Consider the following 21,769-nt stretch of genomic DNA (forward strand, 5'->3'; position numbering starts at 1 on the left):
GTTGGTATCTCACATTCACGTTGAGCAAGCCTGGATTAAATGAAAGAAAGAAAGCAATGGTCAGCTTTTTGTAGTCACAGCCAATAAAATCAGTACTTAAGATTTACCTCTTAACACAAACTTGCTCAATTCATGCAAAAAAAATTCCATATGAAAGCCACTGAGAATGACTGTGCAAGATAGAATCATGGAATTGTAGAATGGTTTGGGTTGGAAAGGACCTTAAAGACCATCAGGTCCCAACCCCCTTGCCATAAGCAGGGACACCTCCCACCAGCCCAGGCTGCACAAGCCTCATCCAACCTGCCCTTCTACACCTCCAGGGATGGGGCAGCCACAGCTTCCCTGGGCAACCTGTGCCAGTGCCTTCCTGCCCTCATGGGGAAGAATTTCTTCCTGATGTCTGACCCGAATCTCCCCTCCTCCAGTTTTGATCTATTTCCTCTTGTCCCATCCCTCCCTGCCCTTGTCCCAAGCCCCTCCCCAGCTTTCCTGGAGCCCCTTCAGGCCCTGGAAGCTGCTCTCAGGTCTCCCTGGAGCCTTCTCTTCTCCGGGCTGAACACCCCAACTCTTCCAGCCTGTCTCCAGAGCAGAGCTGTACTTCAGCCACAAGTTATATCATGATACAGTAGGCACATAAGAAAATGTTAAGGAGTGCCTCCTGTGACCTGAGCACAGTCACATCTGATGGTCTTTAATGTCTCCCTCTCATGGGAAAATTTGTGGCACAGTAAAACTAGGAGAGGGTCTTTAACCCAGCCATGCCCTCACATGTGTGTTCACTTTAGGACCTTTAAATTATCCTACTGCAGTATTTCCACACAACCTTTTTACAGCATTGCAGTGAGAAAAACTCCATAGAGACACTTGCTGCACCTGGCTAAGCTATTACACAACATACAGACTCAACTCCCTCTCCAACCTCAGCTTTTTTTACAGCCACTTTTTCCAAGAAGCTGCCTCAGATTTCCATGGTGTTGTTCCCAGAGCTGATGTTTGTATCATGTGAAAGAACCACGAGAGAACAGAGAGGTTGGGGGGACAGAGGAGGGCTGGACTAAATGACATTTAGAGGTCCCTTCACATTCTATGATTCCATGATTCCATGTTTCTGCTCACACCACATTCCATAAACACCACTTCTTCAGATCTCCCATTTCCTCCCTTACATGGGAAGCTTAACTGTGGCTTATTTGTCAATTAAGCAGATCAATCCACAGGGAGAGCATTTTTTAAACTAGTCAGGAGTTGGAGGGTTGCTCCTGTTTAACCACCGATTCTTCACTAGGCTTGGTGACAGTGAAAGCTGGGAGGGGAAAACACTCAGGGCTGGTATCAATTTCCAACCCAAACACATCTTTTCATTTCTCTTGGCAGCAAACACCCAGACTTTTTCACTTTTAAATATAAAGTGAAACCCCACAAGCCTTCCTTACCTGAGGACTGCAGGTGGAACTCCCCTGAGGAATCAGTTCTGGGAACCAATGGAAGGTTAAAAGTCTGTATCCCTGTTTCTTCCCGGTGCTGCAGAGTCACCATGGCACAGAGCCTGGACAGAGGCAAGGTCCCTTTAGCAACCATCTGGTCCCTGACATTGGGGTAATAATACCTGGTAAGACACAAAGAAGCAGCATCAGTCATACTGGTTTGATGATGAGAAATGATCATTATTTCTCTCAAGACTGTGCACGAGTCAGCTTTGTGTGCCTTCCAACACTAGTCTCCTGACAGGGATGAACTCAAGTAAGTGAATTTCCAGGAAAAAAAAAAAAAGTAGGTGCTCAGGTAGATAATGTTACAAATGTAGTTCTGAACTAGTCAGAGTGAGTTAACCAGCAGAAACTCTAAATTGACACGCCAAAGAAAGAACAAGAGAAGGATCTGGCACTAAATATTCTCTACTCTTAATTTCCATTAATAAATAGGGCAACCAAGATGATTATGGGGTTGTAGCATCTCCCTGATGAGGAAAGGTTGAGAGAGCTGGGACTGCTCAGCCTAGAGAAGAGAAGGCTGAGGGGAGACCTTCTTAATGCCTGGCAGTATCTCAGAGGGGTGCAGGAGGATGGAGCCAGACTCTGCTCAGCAGTGCCCAGGGACAGGACGGGGGGCAACGGGAACAAGCTGGAACATGGGAAGTGCCACTGAAAGAGGAGGGAAAACTTATTGCCTGGGAGGGTGACAGAGCCCTGGGACAGGCTGCCCAGGGAGGGTGTGGAGTCCCCTTCTCTGCAGATATTCCAGCCCCTGGATGCAGCCCTGGGTGATGTGCTCTGGGTGATCCTGCTTTAGCAGGGGAGTGGGACTAGATGGTCTCTAGAGGTCCCTTCCCACTCTGACAATTCCATGAATAAAAATGCAATTTGTAGATCACATTTGTGGCACCAGTTTTGAGCATAAAAAATTACTTTAGACTGTTTCTTACTGTGCTCCTTGGCTTCAGACTCATCCCAAAGTGAGTTTTGGCACTGTGCCTAGTGAACAACAAGTAGACCACAGAAAGGCACCCACTAGCTTGTCAGAAGCACTGAGTAACATGGAACTGCCACAGACTTGTGTTTTCCCTTCCATTTTGGGACAAATCCTCAACAAGAATTGATTGTTTGAGTCTTAGGTAGAGCACTGCCTGAGCAGCAGTCCCAGTATCTTGGAATATTACACCTGTGGGTTTCTACTTTTTTCCCACACACACTTCTAGGGGTAATTCAGGATGCTGACAGCATCATAGCAAGAACTCTCTGAGCTGGAATCTGGCAGTCAGTATCTGAGCTCCTTCCCAATAACAAGGATCCCTTGGTAGGCTTTTTCCATTTCAATTACTGCAAACTGGCTGTTTACAGAATTCTCAAAAGGTTTTCAGCTCAGGAATTTGCTCCTTTCACTCAAAACAGCCTAAATTTACCAACTACTATCAGTGAGTGGTCAGGCCAAGACAAAATCGAAGCCTAATCACCCTCAGGAAACTGAGATGAAGCACATTTTTGAAATGCCAGGTAATAAAATTTGGTCACTTTAACAACTCTGGTCATTAACAAGATTAATGTAAACTCATCCAGCATGTAATATTTGTGTTGTAAACTTACAAATTTTAAACAGCTTGGTTTGTTTATCAAGTACCTGTCTTCATGGTCTCTGCTTTCCCTTACTACAAACTACTATTTGAACTTACAAACATGTTATAGTCCATTCTGTTGTACTTGGTGACTTGTCTTAGGAAAAAAAAAGACTCAAAACAATGAAATTATACTGCCAAGGTGCTATTAAATACAAGTTACATGTACCAAGGGTTTAAACACTACTTTAAACACTATGCTGATCACAAATGGAAGAAAGCAAACAAAGAGCACACACTTTCTTGTGAAGCTGTAAAAAGAAAACAGCGATTGGCACTCCTGGGGGAAAAAAAAAAGCTCATGTGTCCTTAAGTGCAAACTTAAATGCAGATATTCATCACCAAATGCTGATGAGTTCACCATTTTTTCACTTCTTATTAAATATCAATCCCCCAGCTTGAGATTTTGGAACACCAGATACGTCTCTATCTTATCGATCTGACATCTGCAAAGAAGAGGATGTTGTTCTGTACCTGCACCAGACTTCAAACTGGATTCCTCCTCCAGCTGCTCCTGGCACCATAAATGCACCCACCAGGAGTCTCTGGACTGGGACAGCAGCAGGAACCAAGAAGGAATGACGGTGCTCATCACTGAAGAGGGGATCAGGGACGCACAAAGCGGTTGCTGTGCGGAACGGCCTTAATTTGATGCCTACAAGTCAAACAAGAGTTAGTTACAAATGGTTGTATTGGGGGTTTCACAGAATCCCAGATTGGTTTGGGTTGGAAGGGACCTTCAAGGTCATCTAGTTCCACCCCCCGTGCATGGGCAGGGATACCCCCCACCAGCCCAGGCTGCTCCAAGCCCCATCCAACCTGCCCTTCAACACTGTCAGGGATGGGGCAGCCACAGCTTCTCTGGGCAACCTGGGCCAGGGTTGGGACCTGGGGGTTGGGACTCTATGATCTTTAAGGTCCCTTCCCACACAAACCAGTCTGAGATTCTGTGAAAAGACACCTAAACAATATTTAACTAAAGCAGTGCTCTAAATAAGGATGGATTATAAACGAAACTTACCACCCTCGTGCAATTCAGTCCCTTGCAGGGCACCACAACCTGTCTCTTGAACAGGGAAATAGTACTGCACGTAGCAGTCAGCCTCCCCCCAGACAGTGGACTGTAAGGGAATGAGGCCTTTCACACTCTCCACATGGATCTCAAACACATGCTCCATCAGGTCTTCCCCTTCTTGCTCTGACTGCTAGGAAAACAAAGGAAATCCACATGGAAAGGAGAACTCTTTGGGAAGAGACAGGAGGCAGAACCACTACTGGCTGTATGTTTCACAGAAACATCAAAAACCTGATAGTATTTTTTTCTTCTGCCAAAGCCCCAAAAGTATGAAAATTCCTACATGTCCAGCTCCAAAGGTGGTGGTAAAACCTGGATGGTACAGAATAATTAAGATTTTTTGTCATTTTGGTTGGGGTTTTTTAATGCACTTGTCATGTAAATAGAAGCATTGGATAAGCAGGGCAATGAAAGGGGCAATAATGTCAACGCTGGGGAGGTAAAATGCGTAAGAAAACAGTACAAACAATATAGAAACAGAATATCTTGGGGTGGAAGGGACCTCTAAAGTAATCTAGTCCAACCCCCAAACAATAAGCAGGGACATCTCACACTAGACCAGACTGCCCAGAGCCCCATCAAGCCTGACCTTGAATGTCTCCAGGGATGGGGCCTCCACCACCTCTCTAGGCAACCTGTTCCAGTGATCCCCCACCCGCATCTTAAAGGCCTTTTTCCTTATGTCCAACCTAAATCTCCCCTTCTCTAGCTGGAAACCATCACCCCTTGTCCTGTCCTTACATGCCCTTGTGAACAGTTCTTCCCCAGCCTTCTTATAGGCCCCTTTCAGGTATTGGAAGGTCAATATAAGGTCCCCCCAAGTCTTCTCCAGGGTGAACAACCCCAACTCCCCTCTATGATTCTGCAAATAATGTAACATTTTAAACCAAAATTGGCTACAGCATCAGAAGAGATTGGGGATCACTGGTAATGAACCCACAGGTAAAATCTTTGTCACGTGTCCCTACCAGCAAGAATGGGAATTTCCTGAGCAATAAATAAATACCCTTGTGGGCTGTGTAGGAGGAGGGTCCAGAGAGTGGGCAGGACGTGGTGGGACAGGAGGGATCCTTCCCTCTTCGCTTTTGAGCCGCTGCAGCGCCACTATCTGATCAGCTGAGCCCATGGCAAGAATGACCCTCAGGCTTCCACTCCTGCTGCCAGTAAAAACATCTATCACAGGCATGTAGCTGTCCACAGCCACCACTGGGTACTGGGCTTGAAGAAGCAAGTGGGAGATCTTTGGATCTCTAGAACAGATTAAAACAAAACAAAACAAGCCCCAGCATGAGAATGAGCCATCTCAACATGAACACAGAATCAGTCATTTTGGTTGGAAAAGACCAAAAGGCCTTCAGATCCTCCAGCCCAACCCTTCCCCCAGCCCTGCCAAGGCCACCACTGCCCCATGTCCCTCAGCACCATCTACAGGGCTTGGGAACCCCTCCAGGGATGGGGACTCCCCCCCTGCCCTGGGCAGCCTGGGCCAGGCCCTGACAACCCTTGCCAGGGAGAAATTGTTCCCCAGATTCAACCTCAACCTCCCCTGGCACAACTTGAGGCTGGTTCCTCTTGTCCTGTCACTTGTTACTTGGGAGAACAGACCAGCCCCCACAACATGATCACACACCTCATTTTAGATGAGACTTTCAATGCAGTTAGAAACCAATCCATCTCCATTCCTCAAGAACCCAACTCAATTAGATTAGTCTCCACACAGCACTGGTCCATGAGCTATTTTCAGCAAAAATAAAGCACAGCTGTCCAAAAACTAACATGGCCTCAACTATAAGCCAGCCTAGAAATCTGAGTGAGGTGATGAACTGGAACAAGACTCTTCTTAATATCCTGTAGCCACAGGATACTTCTATGAGGCAGTTGGGTGCCTTTGGGGATGGACTTGGGCAGGAAGAAAACAACAGGGAGAGTCTACCAGGAAAAAGTAAAAATCTCTAATAATACACTGGAGATATACCCAAGTAAGCCACAGGGGATTACTTAAAAATTATACAAATGACACACTAACAATTAACAAAGTAGGGGACAGTCAATTCCAGCACTATCTGATTTCCTCCTGTCACTAGTTTGATCAAAATAAAAGAAACTGATCCTTTGCATCAGAAAGAATCTCTTCTGTTCAGTATTCCTATTAATTTAAATAACTTGACTGAACAAGAAGCCAAAATATTGAATCAAAGAGAACAAAGAACTCTGGAGAGACCCATCAGGTAAGGTGATAATTAAAACATGAAGTATTCAGAGACCTCTTTAATGAAGAGATCTTTTTGAAACTAAAAGCATTATCCTGTGCTGTGCAAACTGACAGCATCCCCTTGCTATGGGATCTCTGCAACACAGCCACAGCCCTGGGGAATGCCCAATGGAAATCCATGCTTCATTTCCCTGTGCAGTCACTTTGATCTTAGAGCTTTACTCTTTCACAGGACCACAGGCTATCCTGGCTCCAAACCTGACAGGGTCTTTATTTCTGTGCAAGGACAATGTAACTTACCACAGACTTCCACAGACTAGGGAAGAACCAGAGGAAGTTTGGCAGGACAAAAATGCCTTTTGCTGTAAAATCTAATGAAGAACTCTCCCACACAAAGCCCAGACTCTATCCTTCCATTCATTCTCTGAGCATCAGACAGGGTATTCCCAACCCAAGAAAACATGGCATAAAGATGTTTACTTGAATGAGATGTAAAACTGATGCAGAGGAAGCTTCACTAATCCTAGCAGTCTGTCACAGCCAGGGCTTCCCATCTTGTTCCATGCTTCAATAATCATGACATTGTTCTTCAGCCTCTCCAAGTGTTTGGAAGTCAATGAAAAAGGCATCACCTGCAAGAGTTCAGTGCAGAATCAGTGCACACTGAATATGCCAGGTGCTATTTGCTAAGTACAGGGCATTCTGGTCATGCTACATTATTCCAGGCTACAAAATTGTGCTCCTAATTTTCATTTCTAAATGGAAATTAAAAATTAAGTGCATACTTGCCTAACAAGTTTCAGAAAACTGATGAGCTTGAAAAAGTTGGCCAGGAAAAAAAAATGCAGTTTAAAGAAATGTTAACATATGATCATATGCTATCTCAAAAAACATTGCTTTTAACTTTTAAGAGTTGTTGACAAACAGCAGATAAATCATTTCAGACAATTGTTTCAGATGTCTTTGGCTCTGGTTTTAGATTTCTCTCAGCTTAAAACTAACAAGCCTCACTAATCACTAGGTACTGTTTGAAGTACAACAAATTAATTTGAGCATCCTGATACCTTCAAAGAAAAATGTCCATAAAAAAGGAAACTGGAGAGAGCCCAGGGCAGGGCACTGGGATGCTGAGGAAACTGGAGCATCTGCCTGTGAGGAAAGGCTGGGAGAGCTGGGGCTGCTCAGCTGAGAGAAAAGGAGGCTGAGGGGGGATCTGATCAGGGCTTGTAAATATCTCCAGGGGGTCAGGAGGTGGGGCCAGACTCTGCTCAGGGGTGCCCAGGGACAGGACAGGGGGCAATGGGCACAAACTGGAGCACAGGAGGTTTGACCTGAATGTGAGAAAATAGTTCTTGCCTGTGAGGGTGGCAGAGCCCTGGGACAGGCTGCCCAGGGAGGCTGTGGAGTCTCCATCCCTGGGGACATTCCAACCCCACCTGGATGTGTTCCTGTGGGATCTGCTCTAGGGGATCCTGCTCTAACAGGGGGGTTGGACTGGGTGATCTCCAGAGGTCCCTTCCAACCCCACCACTCTGTGATTCTGTGAAAAGTACAAACTCATGACAGTATTCAGTGCCTGAAATTCTGCTGTTTGCAGGGAGAAGGCTCTAGCCTGTATTAGGACAGTAGCCCACACTTCTCTGCCCCATGTACCCATGGAGAAGAAAAAAAGCATTAAGCAATGGAACAAACAAAAGAATTCTCCATCTACATATTAGGATGTCACCAACAATATCTTTTCTTGCCAAATCACAAGAAAGGACAAATTAACTTTTTTTCAGTTTTAATCAAAACTTTTCTAACTATTTTTCTTCTGTACTTCAAAGGTTTCCTTTGTTATTTGGATGATTCAAGGAACTGCATTTCAAGTTGTGCAATCAGCCAAACCAGTACTGAAAAGACTTTTAATATACTGGAAAGAGCCAAGCAGAGAAGTGCCTACATACATAAAAGTATAGAATCTCAGACTGGTTTGGGTTGGAAGGGACCTTCAAGGTCATCTCGTTCCAACCCCCCTGCATGGGCAGGGACACCTCCCAGCAGCCCAGGCTGCTCCAAGCCCCATCCAACCTGCCCTTCAACACTGCCAGGGATGGGGCAGCCACAGCTTCCCTGGCCAACCTGGGCCAGGCTCTCCCCACCCTCACAGCACAGAATTTCTTTCTAGTATCTCACTTAAATCTCCCCTCCTCCAGTAACTCTGAAATATTTTTGTTAGTGGGGAATTTTAATCAGTGTTAGGGGGTAGATTTGTGACTTGCCTGAGAAAAATTAAAGGCAGGTTGTGTTGTGCCCCACATGACAGCAGATCTCGTGGCCTCCTCAGTGCTGAGCAGCTTGCAGTTCAGATACACATTACAGGAACTGTGGAGCCCACAGTCTCCAGCATCAAACTCCTTCCCCTCAGGCACCATCAGCAGCATGTGCAGTAACAACCCATCTTCTTCAGGTGCAGTTTTTTGTGTCACCAGAGCCCGGGCTGCAGAGGCTGGTGCAGCCTGTGGTGAGTGAACGACGCTTAGGGTGGCAGCTCCTGCCTTCTGTGACTCCTCCTGGTGAAGTGTCAAGCAACGAGGGCTCTCTGCGTTTACACTCCTCCTGTTGGGCTCCTGAAATTCCAGGCGGGGACTCCTCAGGGCATGAGGTGGGATTGGCTGTGTAGCCGGTGCTGACCTGGCAGCCGTGGGGGTGAAGTCTTTGTTGTCGGCTGCGAGTTCTAGGGACACCTGCGGAGGGCAGGGCTGGTCAGAGGCGCCTCAACCAGAGACTCAAGAGGGCAACACAGAAAAATGCTCTTTTTATTCAAAAACTATGTTAGATAATCACCCCAAAGGCTGACCTTTCAACACATGCTGGTTACAAGCTACAACTGGCACTGCAAAACAAACTGCAGGACGTTTTTAGTAAAGAAAGCAGGAACTGAAGTCCAAAACCATGGAACTACAGCTGAAGAAAGGAAAAAAGTTAAAAACAATCACAAATTTGCCTGAGAAAGGAACCTAGCCAAGGTGGGAAGAACTGTGATAAACTATCACAGTGTCATTTGCTCCCCTTTGCTACAGCACTGGCTGCTTGAGCAAAACTATGGAAAACAAGCTTTTCTAAATGTTTTCTTACACTTTTACATTCCCTGCTGATTTTAGCTGCCCCTGACTCCTCTCCCTTCTGTGGGCTCCCTCTTCTTCTCTCCAGTGATCTATATATTCCACTGCATTTGCCTTCTTTTTTTTCTAACATTGTTCTTTTTGGCTTTTGTTTTGTTTTTTAACACTCTGTCCTACATTTGAATCACCTCTTCCTGTTGTCAGAATTTGTAAAAGAAATAATTAGGTTGGTATGATTGAAAAGGTGTGTGTGAAAGCAATTAAAGCAACACCAGAACCATGGGTTAAAGGATTTTCAACTCTTAATTTCCAAGTGTTAATTGCTAGAGCATCGTAGATCTGCTGGATTCACTCACACCACAAGACAGCAAGAAAGAGAGGAACAAACTGAAGCTCAGAAGTGAACAGGATAAAGAAAAGGGTTGGAGCCATAAAATGCCCAAATAAGGAAAATAAAATAGACTCAAGAATGTTGCCTAAGACTTTGGGAGGATGAGACAAAATATTGCAGCAAAAGATTCCAAACTCTATCTACTCCCAAAGGGTATAAATACCATGTCCAAGGATGAGGAGTTCAGGCCATCTCTCAGAAGGAGCCCAAGAAATATGATGTGGACTCAACAGCTGACACCCCTTTTCCTCCAAGCCCTGTCTGGAAATAGCTGAACACACAAGTACTGCTGACAGGGAGGGAAATCTAACAGACAAGGTGACTAAAATCCCTTTTCTTTAAGTATTAGCTTCCCCTTCAGTAAGTTCATAGAACCACAGAATCATAGAATGGTTTAGGTTGGAAGGGACATTAAAAATAATCTCGTTCCAACCCCTCTGCATGGGCAGGGACACCTCCCAGCAGCCCAGGCTGCTCCAAGCCCCATCCAACCTGCCCTTCAACACCCCCAGGGATGGGGCAGCCACAGCTTCTCTGGGCAACCTGGGCCAGGCTCTCCCCACCCTCACAGCACAGAATTTCTTCTTAATGTCTAACCTAAATCTCCCCTCTTCCAGTTTAAAGCCATCACCCTTTCTCCTGTCACTATGTGTCCTTGTAAAAAGTCCCTCCCCAGCGTTCTTGTAGGTCCCCTTCAGGTACTGGAAGGCAAACAAGATAACTCTTGAAGTGAGAAGGTGGCACCAATGACAGGAAGCATCAGACCTCTGCATTAGGAGAGACCTCAGCTCATGTCATGTGTGGAGCAGAAGCCAAAGCTGCCAGCCCTGAAGACAGGCCACTCAAAACCTGCCTGCAGAGTGATTCTGTATTGACCCTCATTTCACCCTGGAGCCAGAACTTCACACAGCAACATCCTGAGATATGCAGGAGGTTCAAAATATTTCTCAAAAACCTCATAAGAAAGAAAATAAAGGTTCGTGTTATCTTGCATTGTTTTTACAAACCTTCATACTCAGGATCTGGTAAATTAAACCAAGAGAAGGAAAAATGAAAAAGAGAGAATATGCAGCCAGAAGTAGGAACAGGAAGTTTAACTCAAACCCCATATGGTAAAACACATACCTTGAGTGGTCCAACTTGTGTCTGACCTTCCTCCTTTTCCACAGGTATTTCACAGCTGACAGAGAGCAGCTCAGACTGAATAACCTTGAGTAACTGAAGTGCTGCTGAGCCAATGGCCATGGGCTGAGGGCAGAAAAAGAAGCCATTTTGCAAGATTTCTGTCAGGTTTAAAGGGAAGGACTTTTTCTTTTTTTTTCTTGCTGGTCAGTCTCAAAAATAATTTAATTGGGTGACAAGATTGAACAGCAATTAGTTCAACTGACAGTATCTGCACATGTCATCTCCCTTCATCATCTGAGCAACCTGGTCTGGTGGGAGGTGTCCCTGCTCATGCAGGGGGACTGGAACTCAATGATCTTAAAGGTCACTTCCAGGCCAAACCAGTCTGTGATTTTATGATAACTGGTAATGGTTAATTAAGAAGTGGCTCAGTCAAGCCATGTTACTTTGTTTTGCTTCTGATGGTTAAGATGGCAGCAACTACAAGAAGGGATTGCAGAAGACTTAGCAAAGCCACTGCTGTCTGCCTAAGTGTTGGGAGGAAAAAGAAAAAAAAAGAAAAAGCAAAGAACTTCTTTGCTTTTCAACACACCAAGTAAAAACGACTTCTAAAAAGTACCTTTTTCTGTGTGCTTTTTCTCATGAAGATTTTAAAAGCCAGGTCAGAGCTCCACCAGTGCTCTATCATCATCCCAGAGAAGCGGACAGGGAACACGAACCGCTGCTGAAATGTCACCACTGCAAGGAAGACAGAGAGTTTTCTGAGCTGGATCCAGAGCTCACCTGCCTTTTGAGTGGGATGAGGAGCAGAGAAATCTTCAGCCTCTGCAGAGAATATGCAGGGTGAGTAGAGACACACCAAGTCCAGAAGGTATGACAGGAAAGTGGTGTCACTTCTTTGGAGGATAGACAAGCACAGAATCCAAGATCAAGCATGGTTGGGAGCTGAGGGGGAAGGGCTGTGGCTGGAACCCTCAACTAGAATCTCTCAAGGTTTCAACCTATTAAATTATGTAACAACTCTGCAGGTAATTTGCAAAATTATAGAATCATAGAATGGTTTGGGTTGGAAGGGACCTTAAAGCTCATCCAGTTCCAACCCCCCTGCATGGGCAGGGACACCTCCCAGCAGCCCAGGCTGCTCCAAGCCCCATCCAACCTGCCCTTCAACACCCCCAGGGATGGGGCAGCCACAGCTTCTCTGGGCAACCTGGGCCAGGCTCTCCCCACCCTCACAGCCCAGAATTTCTCCCTCCCATCTCAGCTCCAGCTCCCTCTGCCAGCTGGAAACCCTTCCCCCTGCTCCCATCCCTCCCTGCCCTTGTCCCAAGCGCCTCCCCAGCTTTCCTGGAGCCCCTTCAGGCACTGGAAGCTGCTCTCAGGTCTCCCTGGAGCCTTCTCTTCTCCAGGCTCAACACCCCAACTCTCCCAGCCTGGCTCCAGAGCAGAGCTGCTCCAGCCCTCCCATCATCTCTGTGGCCTGTGGTTGACTTGACAGATTCTTCAAATGATTTTCAGTCCTATTTTACTAGGGGAAGGGACCTTAAAGCTCATCCAGTTCCAACCCCCCTGCATGGGCAGGGACACCTCCCAGCAGCCCAGGCTGCTCCAAGCCCCATCCAACCTGCCCTTCAACACCCCCAGGGATGGGGCAGCCACAGCTTCTCTGGGCAACCTGGGCCAGGCTCTCCCCACCCTCACAGCCCAGAATTTCTCCCTCCCATCTCAGCTCCAGCTCCCTCTGCCAGCTGGAAACCCTTCCCCCTGCTCCCATCCCTCCCTGCCCTTGTCCCAAGCGCCTCCCCAGCTTTCCTGGAGCCCCTTCAGGCACTGGAAGCTGCTCTCAGGTCTCCCTGGAGCCTTCTCTTCTCCAGGCTCAACACCCCAACTCTCCCAGCCTGGCTCCAGAGCAGAGCTGCTCCAGCCCTCCCATCATCTCTGTGGCCTGTGGTTGACTTGACAGATTCTTCAAATGATTTTCAGTCCTATTTTACTAGGGTGCAAGAAGCTGTAATCTTAACTATAGAGAACTACAGCAGGAGGCTGTGGGATCTTTGTAGCACATAGAGCAAAGGTTCAGAAGAATTAAGAAGTTTGGTTTGGACCCAAATGGAGAATATACAAGAGAACTGAGAATTATCCCCAGGTCCCTCAACTGCCACCCAGAAAGATAAAAAGCCAATGAAAGATCATATGGGAGAGGTATTTTGAAGTCACCCTGGAATTCCAGTCTCTGGGAAAACTGGGCAGAGAGGATCTTGCTCATACAGCTTCTCTGCTCACTGAGGACAGAAACATATCCTGAATTGTTCTCAGACACTGGTGACTCTCAGTAAAGAGATTAATGTCTCATGAGTTGGGCACAGGAATTGTCAGAATCTCTTGCATCCATTGGACTTTCTGAGCTCCTGCAGATGTTATGAGACTTACTGCAGTATCTGAAAAAATACTTATTTGGGATATAAATGTCTCTGGTATTTCTAAAAGTACTTTCTCATCTTCATACCATTGCAGAAAGGACTGCCCCAGGTTGCCCAGGGAAGCTGTGGCTGCCCCAACCCTGGCAGTGTTGAAGGGCAGGTTGGATGGGGCTTGGAGCAGCCTGAGCTGCTGGGAGGTGTCCCTGCCCATGCAGGGGGGTTGGAACTGGATGATCTTTAAGGTCCCTTCCAACCCAAACCAGCCTGGGATTCTATGAAATGAAGGAATGGGCTTAATGACCTATTATGCCCTGAGGAAAAGAAATGTGAAAATACCAATATTAGTATTTCTTGAGAGCAAAAAAAAAACAACCCACAAGACTCTTGGCTTCCTCCTCCCCGAGAGGAGCACTAAACTACCTGCAGTGCTGGGAGAGGTGCCACTAGTCCCATGGTATTTTTCAGGCAGCAGAGAAAATACACAGAAAATGCTACTAAATAATTTCCAAGAGAGGAAGGAGTCACCACTACTAAAGACAGGGGGGAAAACCCAATTGCTCTTACCATTGTCTGTGATTTTACTTGAAGCTACTCGAATTACTTCTGTTGTTATGGAGATCTGTCCTGTTGCATCCTTGGAGGCTCTCACAGGAAAGTGGTACTCAACAAAGAAGGTACTATGAATCATAAAAAAGAGACTGGATGATCACAGTCCATCAAAAATCTCATGTATGTGATGAAACTGAACAGGGCAGGCAAGTTTCATGTTCACAATTTCTAAAGTTCATTGATTTTTTAAGAATAAATGCACTACCTACTTTATTCTTCCAATGGATTATGTAAATGTTAAGATTAACCCCCCCAACCCCCCCCTCCTTCTCTTTTTAATGTGCAAAGCACATTTGTACCTGCACAAAATCCCAGGAGAAGCAAAGCCTGATGTAAGCCCACGTCAGGATAAATTACTGACACCTCAAACCTACAGGGTACACCTTCCTGAGTGGAACAGATAAATGGGAATACTCAGGAGCCTGGAGAATTTACCTAAACTGGATTCCACCACAGACTTCAGAGAAATCTACCTTGAAAGCACAAATAAGCTGGTGAGAAACAATCCCCCTTACCACTTGTTGACTGGAGCAGGCTTTGGAGGCTTCCCTGTCAAACCTTTCTTTCTTGGTGTAATCTGGGTGCTCTCAGGAGGGATTTTCAAGCTTTCAATGATGACTCTGGCCAAATGTATTTGCCCCAGCAATGCCAACCTGTCTGCACCCAGGGATGTCACAGGAGCTGCTTCTGGGTGATCTTCTGGTGGAGCAAATGGTCTAATAGGTAAGCAGCTGAAGAGAGAAAACTGAGAATCAGGACTACATGAATATTCTGAACTCAATCACACCAAGGGAAAATTGTAACTTGGTGGGAAGGACATTGAGATCCTGGAGAGAGTCCAGAGGAGGCCACAGAGATGCTGGGAGGGCTGGAGCAGCTCTGCTCTGGAGCCAGGCTGGGAGAGTTGGAGTGTTCAGCCTGGAGAAGAGAAGGCTCCAGGGAGAGCTGAGAGCAGCTTCCAGTGCCTGAAGGGGCTCCAGGACAGGTGGGGAGGGACTTGGGACAAGGGCAGGGAGGGATGGGACAAGGCAGGGGAATAGTTTTAAACTGGAAAAGGGGAGATTTAGGTTAGACATTAGGAGGACATTCTGGGCTGTGAGGGTGGTGAGAACCTGACCCAGGTTGCCCAGAGAATCTGTGGCTGCCACATCCCTGGCAGTGTTGAAGGGCAGGTTGGATGGGGCTTGGAGCAGCCTGGGCTGCTGGGAGGTGTCCCTGCCCATGCAGGGTGTTGGATCTAGATGATCTTCAAGGTCCTTCCAACCCAAAACATTGTATGATTCTTTGATACTATTTAAACACTGCTCACCATTAATTGAAATGAACATATTTTAAAATGTATTTTTACAACAAATGTGTTGGTCTGGAAACAGAAATCTTGCAATATAAACTATCTGGGGAACATTAAAAAAAAAAGACACCAAAACCCCACACATGTTCCACATTGTTGGAGTTTTAACAAAAGCTTATGCAGCCTAATTCTTCAAAAAGCAAACTTGAATTTAGTGTCACATACAAAAAAAGGCAGATAATAAGAGTTACACACAGGGACAAATCAGTGCTGCAGGGCAACAGCAACAGGATTTCTGTCATAATTTAAAATCTCCCTTGCACTTTATTGTTGAGATTGGACTTGTCAGTGGTTTTGTGTTGGTACCTCTGAGGTGAACTCTGTCCCTGTAAAGCAGATACCAACTTTACACATTTGTGTATAAATTTGTACCCATAGAGATAATAGGATGGGAGTTACTTCATATCTGTTACACACACAATGCCACAGAGCTGCAGAGAACTGGTCTGGAGGCTGCTTTTTTTCAGCACAGGGACTGATTTATCATGAAGGTTACACAGTGGTTATTGTTTCAGGAGACAGGGCAAGAGTTCAGACCAGAGCCCTGCTCAAGCCTCAGCATTTCTGCCTCCACAGTTCAAAACATTACTACATTTTTGGCAAACTCATTATTTTAACTAATTTATAGAAACTTAGAAAGGTTTTGGGTTGGAAGAGACCTTAAATATCATCAGGTTCTAACCCCCCTGCTATGAGCAGGGACACCTCCCAGCAGCCCAGGCTGTACAAGCCTCATCCAACCTGCCCTTCAACACCTCCAGGGAAGGGGCAGCCACAACCTCCCTGGGCAACCTGTGCTAGTGCCTTCCTACCTTCATGGGGAAGAATTGTCTAACCTGACAACATCCAGAAATTCCTGGGTGATGGTGAACCTCCATAATTCCCAGAGATGCCAGGAAACCTCCCCAGCAAATCAGTTATTAAGTGAATGGTGTGATAATAATGGAGCTCAATAACATAGTGTGATTACTGCAAATACTAACTTAAAATGAGTAGGATACTACCAAAAAATAGTCAGAAATGAAACTATTTACCTGGGTTTAATATCTGTCACCTTCTGAGCCTGATCAAAGGCATTAGAATCCTTCTGTGCATTTGCTTTCTTGAGAGTTCCTGTCTTGGTTAATTTTTTGGAGGAGTTAACTTCATCATCACTGAGGACATCACTTAAACTGGAATCAGATTTCTGAAACAGAAATAATGCAGAGAGATGCCCAAAACAAGAAGTTACTGTCATTGTCAAGAGAGATACATAATGGTCATGATAAATCAAGAGAAAAGAAAAACAACTTATGGACTGTATAATTCAAACAACTTAAATTTACAGAATCATGGAACTGTCAGTTGGAAGAGGCCTCTAGAGATCATCTAGTCCAACTCCCCTGCTAAAGCAGGATCACCCAGGACTGGTTGGAATATCACCAGGGAGGTTGGAATATCTGCAGAGAAGGGGACTCCACACCCTCCCTGGGCAGCCTGTCCCAGGGCTCTGTCACCCTCCCAGGCAACAAGTTTTCCCTCCTCTTTCAGTGGCACTTCTCATGTTCCAGCTTGTGCCCATTGCCCCTCGTCCTGTCCCTGGGCACTACTGAGCAGAGTCTGGCTCCATCCTCCGTGCACCCCCCCTGAGATACTGCCAGGCATTAAGAAGGTCTCCCCTCAGCCTTCTCTTCTCCAGGCTGAGCAGTCCCAGCTCTCTCAGCCTTTCCTCATCAGGGAGATGCTCCCATTGTATCAACATTTCTCATAAAGATATTAAAAGTCTTCCTAGACAGCCTCAATCCTGGCAACTCCCAAACTCACTTTTGAGTCTTAATAGTATTCTTTAAATATTATTTATTTTAAGCAACATTCTCACAAGTTTTTCTATGATATTTAATGCTTATTAGCCTTAGTAAGACTGAAATTTGTAGTCTTTTTCTCTTTATGCATGTGTCTCATTTTCTTCACTTTAGAGACTACATATGAAGTTGTTTTCTTTTCTTTTCCCTTTTGCTCTCCACTTACAGGGCCCGTGTAGAAAAGACTCTCGAGCAGACTCTGGTCATAAAGGGGATCATTGAGTTCACTGTCATACACCTCACTCCCCAGAGAAATAGAATCCAAAAGGGAACCTGTCTGATCCCAGACGTGCACAGGAGAGAAATCAGCACTGAGGACAAAAGAGAAGGAAACGTTAAGTTTGTGTAGCAAGTTCTGCAGTCAAATTGTTAGGAATTCATAGGATCACAGAATGGTTGGAGTTGGAAGGGACCTCTAGAGACCATCTAGTCCAACCCCCTGATAGAGCAGGATCCCCTAGAGCAGATCCCACAGGAACACGTCCAGGTGGGTTTGGAATGTCTCCAGGGATGGAGGCTCCACCACCTCTCTGGGCAGCCTGTCCCAGGGCTCTGTCACCCTCACAGGAAAGAAGTTTCTCCTCATGTTGAGGTGGAACTTCCTGTGTTGTCACTTGGTGCAGTTGCCCCTCATCCTGTCACAGGCACCACTGAACAGAAACTGGCCCATTCCTGACACCCACCCTGCAGGTATTTACAGACATTAATCAGGTCCCCTCTCAGTCTTCTCTTTTCCACACTAACCAGCCCCGGGTCTCTCAGCCTTTCCTTATCAGATGTTCCAGTCCCTTGTAGCCTTCCCTGAACTCTCTCTAGTCTATCCCTGTCCCTCTTGAACTGGGGAGCCCAGAACTGGGCACAATATTCCAGATGTGGCCTCACCAGGGCAGAGTAGAGGGGGAGAAGAACCTCCCTGTACCTGCTGGCCACACTGTTCTTAATGCACTCCAGGATTCCATTGGCCTTCTTGGCCACCAGGGCACATTGCTGCCCCATGGATAACATTGTCCACCAGGACTCCAAGGTCCTTCTCCATGTCAATTGTGACAACATTCTCTATTCTATACTAGATTTGTGATGTATTAGTTGAGATAAGGCCAAACTGTGCTGACACAGCACTGGGCTCAACCTACTACATGTCTATGTTCCAACCTGATGGGTTATCTTGTGATAACATCTCTGGACCCAACCTCAAAGAAGTGCATGTGATTATATATCCTCAGAATCATGGAACAGTTGAGGTGGGAAGGGATCCCTGGAGATCACCTAGTCCAACTCCTGCTCAGAGGCAGAGAATGCAAATAAGGAAATTGTCCAGTTGGATTGTGATCACCTCCAAAGCTGGAGACTCCATAACCTCTTTGGGCAACCTCTTCCCATGCTTGATAATCCTCATCAAAAAATGTATCTATTAATATCAGCCTATAATATTTATCCATAGGTACTTTATTACTTTAAGAATGCTTTAAGGTATCAGTAATAGTTCAGGACAGTTTGATAAAAAATACATACAGAACGTATCTGAGTAGGTAAAGAAAATCATCTTTAGAACATGGTTGGAACAAGTTGGGGTTTATTTCTGGTTCAAGAGTTTTCTAACTGTGCTGTGAGTTCAGATTAATTTTATGTTCTCCAAACACTTCAGTGATAAACCACAGGGGAAAAACAATACACAGGAACTGAAATTCTGAACCACATCTGACACAGGATCTGCACACTTCATACCCCAGATTTGGATAAAAACAACCTAAGCATCATTTATACTCTCACTGCTCCTCACAAAATGAGAGAAAAAGGTTAATTTAAAATTTGGAGAAAGATTAAAACCAACTACCAGTTCTCTCTAATTTTCAATTTACAGACTGCAAGCTCTTCAAAGAAATATTGTATCTGTTTTATGTACTTCTTAATATTGTAGCACACAACTGTTACAACTACTAAATAAATTAATGTTATCAAAGATTGTGGTTAATCTTTCTACTATCATTGTCACATCAAGATACTCTGAGTCATCCAGGTTGTCAAACATTAGAGCTGAGTGCAAGCTGAGGTACAAAACACCTCCATGAGCTGCATGAATGATTGATCGATGGAGAACTTGAAGAGTCAAGATGCATTTTTAAGTAGAAAGTTCTTAAATAAGGACAATTTTGCAGTGCTTTACACTCACCTGCCCAACAGCAACTGTATTGCTCTCTCTTCAGAGTTTAGGTCAAGTTGCTGACCTGAAACTCCAGCTGCAAGGAGGTGGGGACCTTCAGGAGCAGGCACAAAATCTGAGTTCAAGCCTTTTGGGCTCCTGGATAACAGTGATTGCAGCACAGGGAGAGAAAAAGGAAAAATAAAAGATATCAAGACACATTCAAGATCATCAGGGAATCACAGACTGGTTTGTGTTGGAAGGGACCTTAAAGCCCATCCACTTCCAACCCCCCTGCATGGGCAGGGACACCTCCCAGCAGCCCAGGCTGCTCCAAGCCCCATCCAACCTGCCCTTCAACACCCCCAGGGATGGGGCAGCCACAGCTTCCCTGGCCAACCTGGGCCAGGCTCTCCCCACCCTCACAGCCCAGAATTTCTCCCTCCCATCTCAGCTCCAGCTCCCTCTGCCAGCTGGAAACCCTTCCCCCTGCTCCCATCCCTCCCTGCCCTTGTCCCAAGCCCCTCCCCACCCTTCCTGGAGCCCCTTCAGGCACTGGAAAACTTCAGTTTCTCCACTAAAAAAACATGTAATTTGTCTTAATATTTCTAAATTTCAATGTCACTGAATTGAGAACACTCACTAAGCCCAGTTCTACATAAAGGTGGAGTCAGAAGCTGCAAAGGCACAAAGTTGTTGTTTTTTTTCAATCTGCTAAGAAAGATCCTATGAAAGAAGGGAACAACAACTGGCTCTGAGAACACAGAGATGCCAATTTTCACAGGTACTTTAGCAGCAAGAGGTGCAAAACAGAATAGGTAAAAGTACTCAATTTATGTCACTAATTACTTAAATTTCTTTGAAAATGTGTTCTCTGTGAAGAAGCACCATTTCATTTGCTGTGTTCCTCACATTACTCTTCTTCCTGATCAACATTTAATGTTTCCTTATTAAATAACTGCATGAAATAAAAATCTACTGCCAAAGCAAATGAAAATCAATGGCTTAAGGCAAGGTTTGCTAGATGATGATTAAACCAATTAATAAAATGTAAGCTTTTATTCACAAGCAGAAATTAACTTTCCATTTCTCATAAACATAGAATGGTTTGGGTTGGAAGGGACCTTCAAGACCATCTAGTTCCAACCCCCTTCATGGGCACCTCCCACTAGACCCGGTTGCTCAGAGCCCCATCCAACCATCTCATGAATTTCAGTATTTCCTCATAAGGACTCAAAATTTATGGTTTGGAACTTAATTTCCCTTCCTCCCTTCCAAGCTCACTTTGTTGGTGCTTTGAATTCATCTCTGGTGGTTAAAGGGGGCACTTCAGTCAGTTCAATCTCCATGTCTGGACTGGACTTCATTGCAGAAACAACCATGGCATCCCGCAGCTTATTGCCCTGATCCAGAAGAGCTGAGGAACAAGGAGAAGAATTAAATCTCAGCATTCAAGTGGAATTTTAAAGCAATCTGTAAACACAACAAATGTGCCAGCTACAGTCAAGAAAGTGCTTTCTGCTGTTCCACAAAGATTGTGACATCCTGGAGATGAAGTGTGTGCTACAGACCATAAAACAGAGAGCAAAGCTGGGAGTGATTGAGAGAAATCCTGCATCAGTCTCCACTCAGAGCTGCACAAATAACTCATGTGCACACCCCAAGTCAGGCATCAGAGGGGGGTTATTAACAAAGAGCAGCAACATTAATTGATGGAAGAGTAGATTGTCACTTTAGGAAGTCTCCACAAGACTCTAATTTTAGGTCTTCCCTGTAAATATAAAAAAAATAACAAAAAACAACACATGTGGAAATGCATTCTGCTCTGATGCTCATTAGAACACAGTCCAGGCAGCCTGAGATCCAAAAGGGATCTAAAAGGCAGGAGATGGAAAAGAAATAATTCTTGCATCTGAAAACACCAATGGCACAGAAACCCTCCCACAACCTTTGTGAATGTCACCTTTGATAGACATCTCAGATGTGTCAATGATTAAACATTCAAAAAATCATGGAATCCCAGACTGGTTTAGGTTGGAAGGAACCTTCAAGATCATCTCGTTCCCAACCCCTGCATGGGCAGGGACACCTCCCAGCAGCCCAGGCTGCTCCAAGCCCCATCCAACCTGCCCTTCAACACCCCCAGGGATGGGGCAGCCACAGCTTCCCTGGGCAACCTGGGCCAGGCTCTCCCCACCCTCACAGCCCAGAATTTCTCCCTCCCATCTCAGCTCCAGCTCCCTCTGCCAGCTGGAAACCCTTCCCCCTGCTCCCATCCCTCCCTGCCCTTGTCCCAAGCCCCTCCCCAGCTTTCCTGGAGCCCCTTCAGGCACTGGAAGCTGCTCTCAGCTCTCCCTGGAGCCTTCTCTTCTCCAGGCTGAACACCCCA

General features: G+C 45.7%; 1 protein-coding gene across 1 annotated transcript in view; it reads right to left on the reverse strand.

Moving 5' to 3' along the window:
• Window positions 1–21,769, reverse strand: part of C2CD3 (C2 calcium-dependent domain containing 3) — a 54,405-nt gene that overhangs the window by 26,628 nt on the left and 6,008 nt on the right. The window contains 15 exon segments of the mRNA XM_009997981.1: window positions 2–30; window positions 1,437–1,609; window positions 3,587–3,767; window positions 4,134–4,317; window positions 5,194–5,437; window positions 6,880–7,031; window positions 8,661–9,125; window positions 11,020–11,142; window positions 11,639–11,757; window positions 14,004–14,116; window positions 14,564–14,779; window positions 16,434–16,585; window positions 17,407–17,551; window positions 19,411–19,539; window positions 20,665–20,797. Of these exon segments, the coding sequence (XP_009996283.1) occupies window positions 2–30; window positions 1,437–1,609; window positions 3,587–3,767; window positions 4,134–4,317; window positions 5,194–5,437; window positions 6,880–7,031; window positions 8,661–9,125; window positions 11,020–11,142; window positions 11,639–11,757; window positions 14,004–14,116; window positions 14,564–14,779; window positions 16,434–16,585; window positions 17,407–17,551; window positions 19,411–19,539; window positions 20,665–20,797 (2,558 nt within the window).

This window comes from Chaetura pelagica, unplaced genomic scaffold, assembly GCF_000747805.2.
Source record: "Chaetura pelagica isolate M959 unplaced genomic scaffold, ChaPel_1.0 scaffold555, whole genome shotgun sequence".
In the NCBI taxonomy this organism is placed as follows: Eukaryota; Metazoa; Chordata; class Aves; order Apodiformes; family Apodidae; genus Chaetura; species Chaetura pelagica.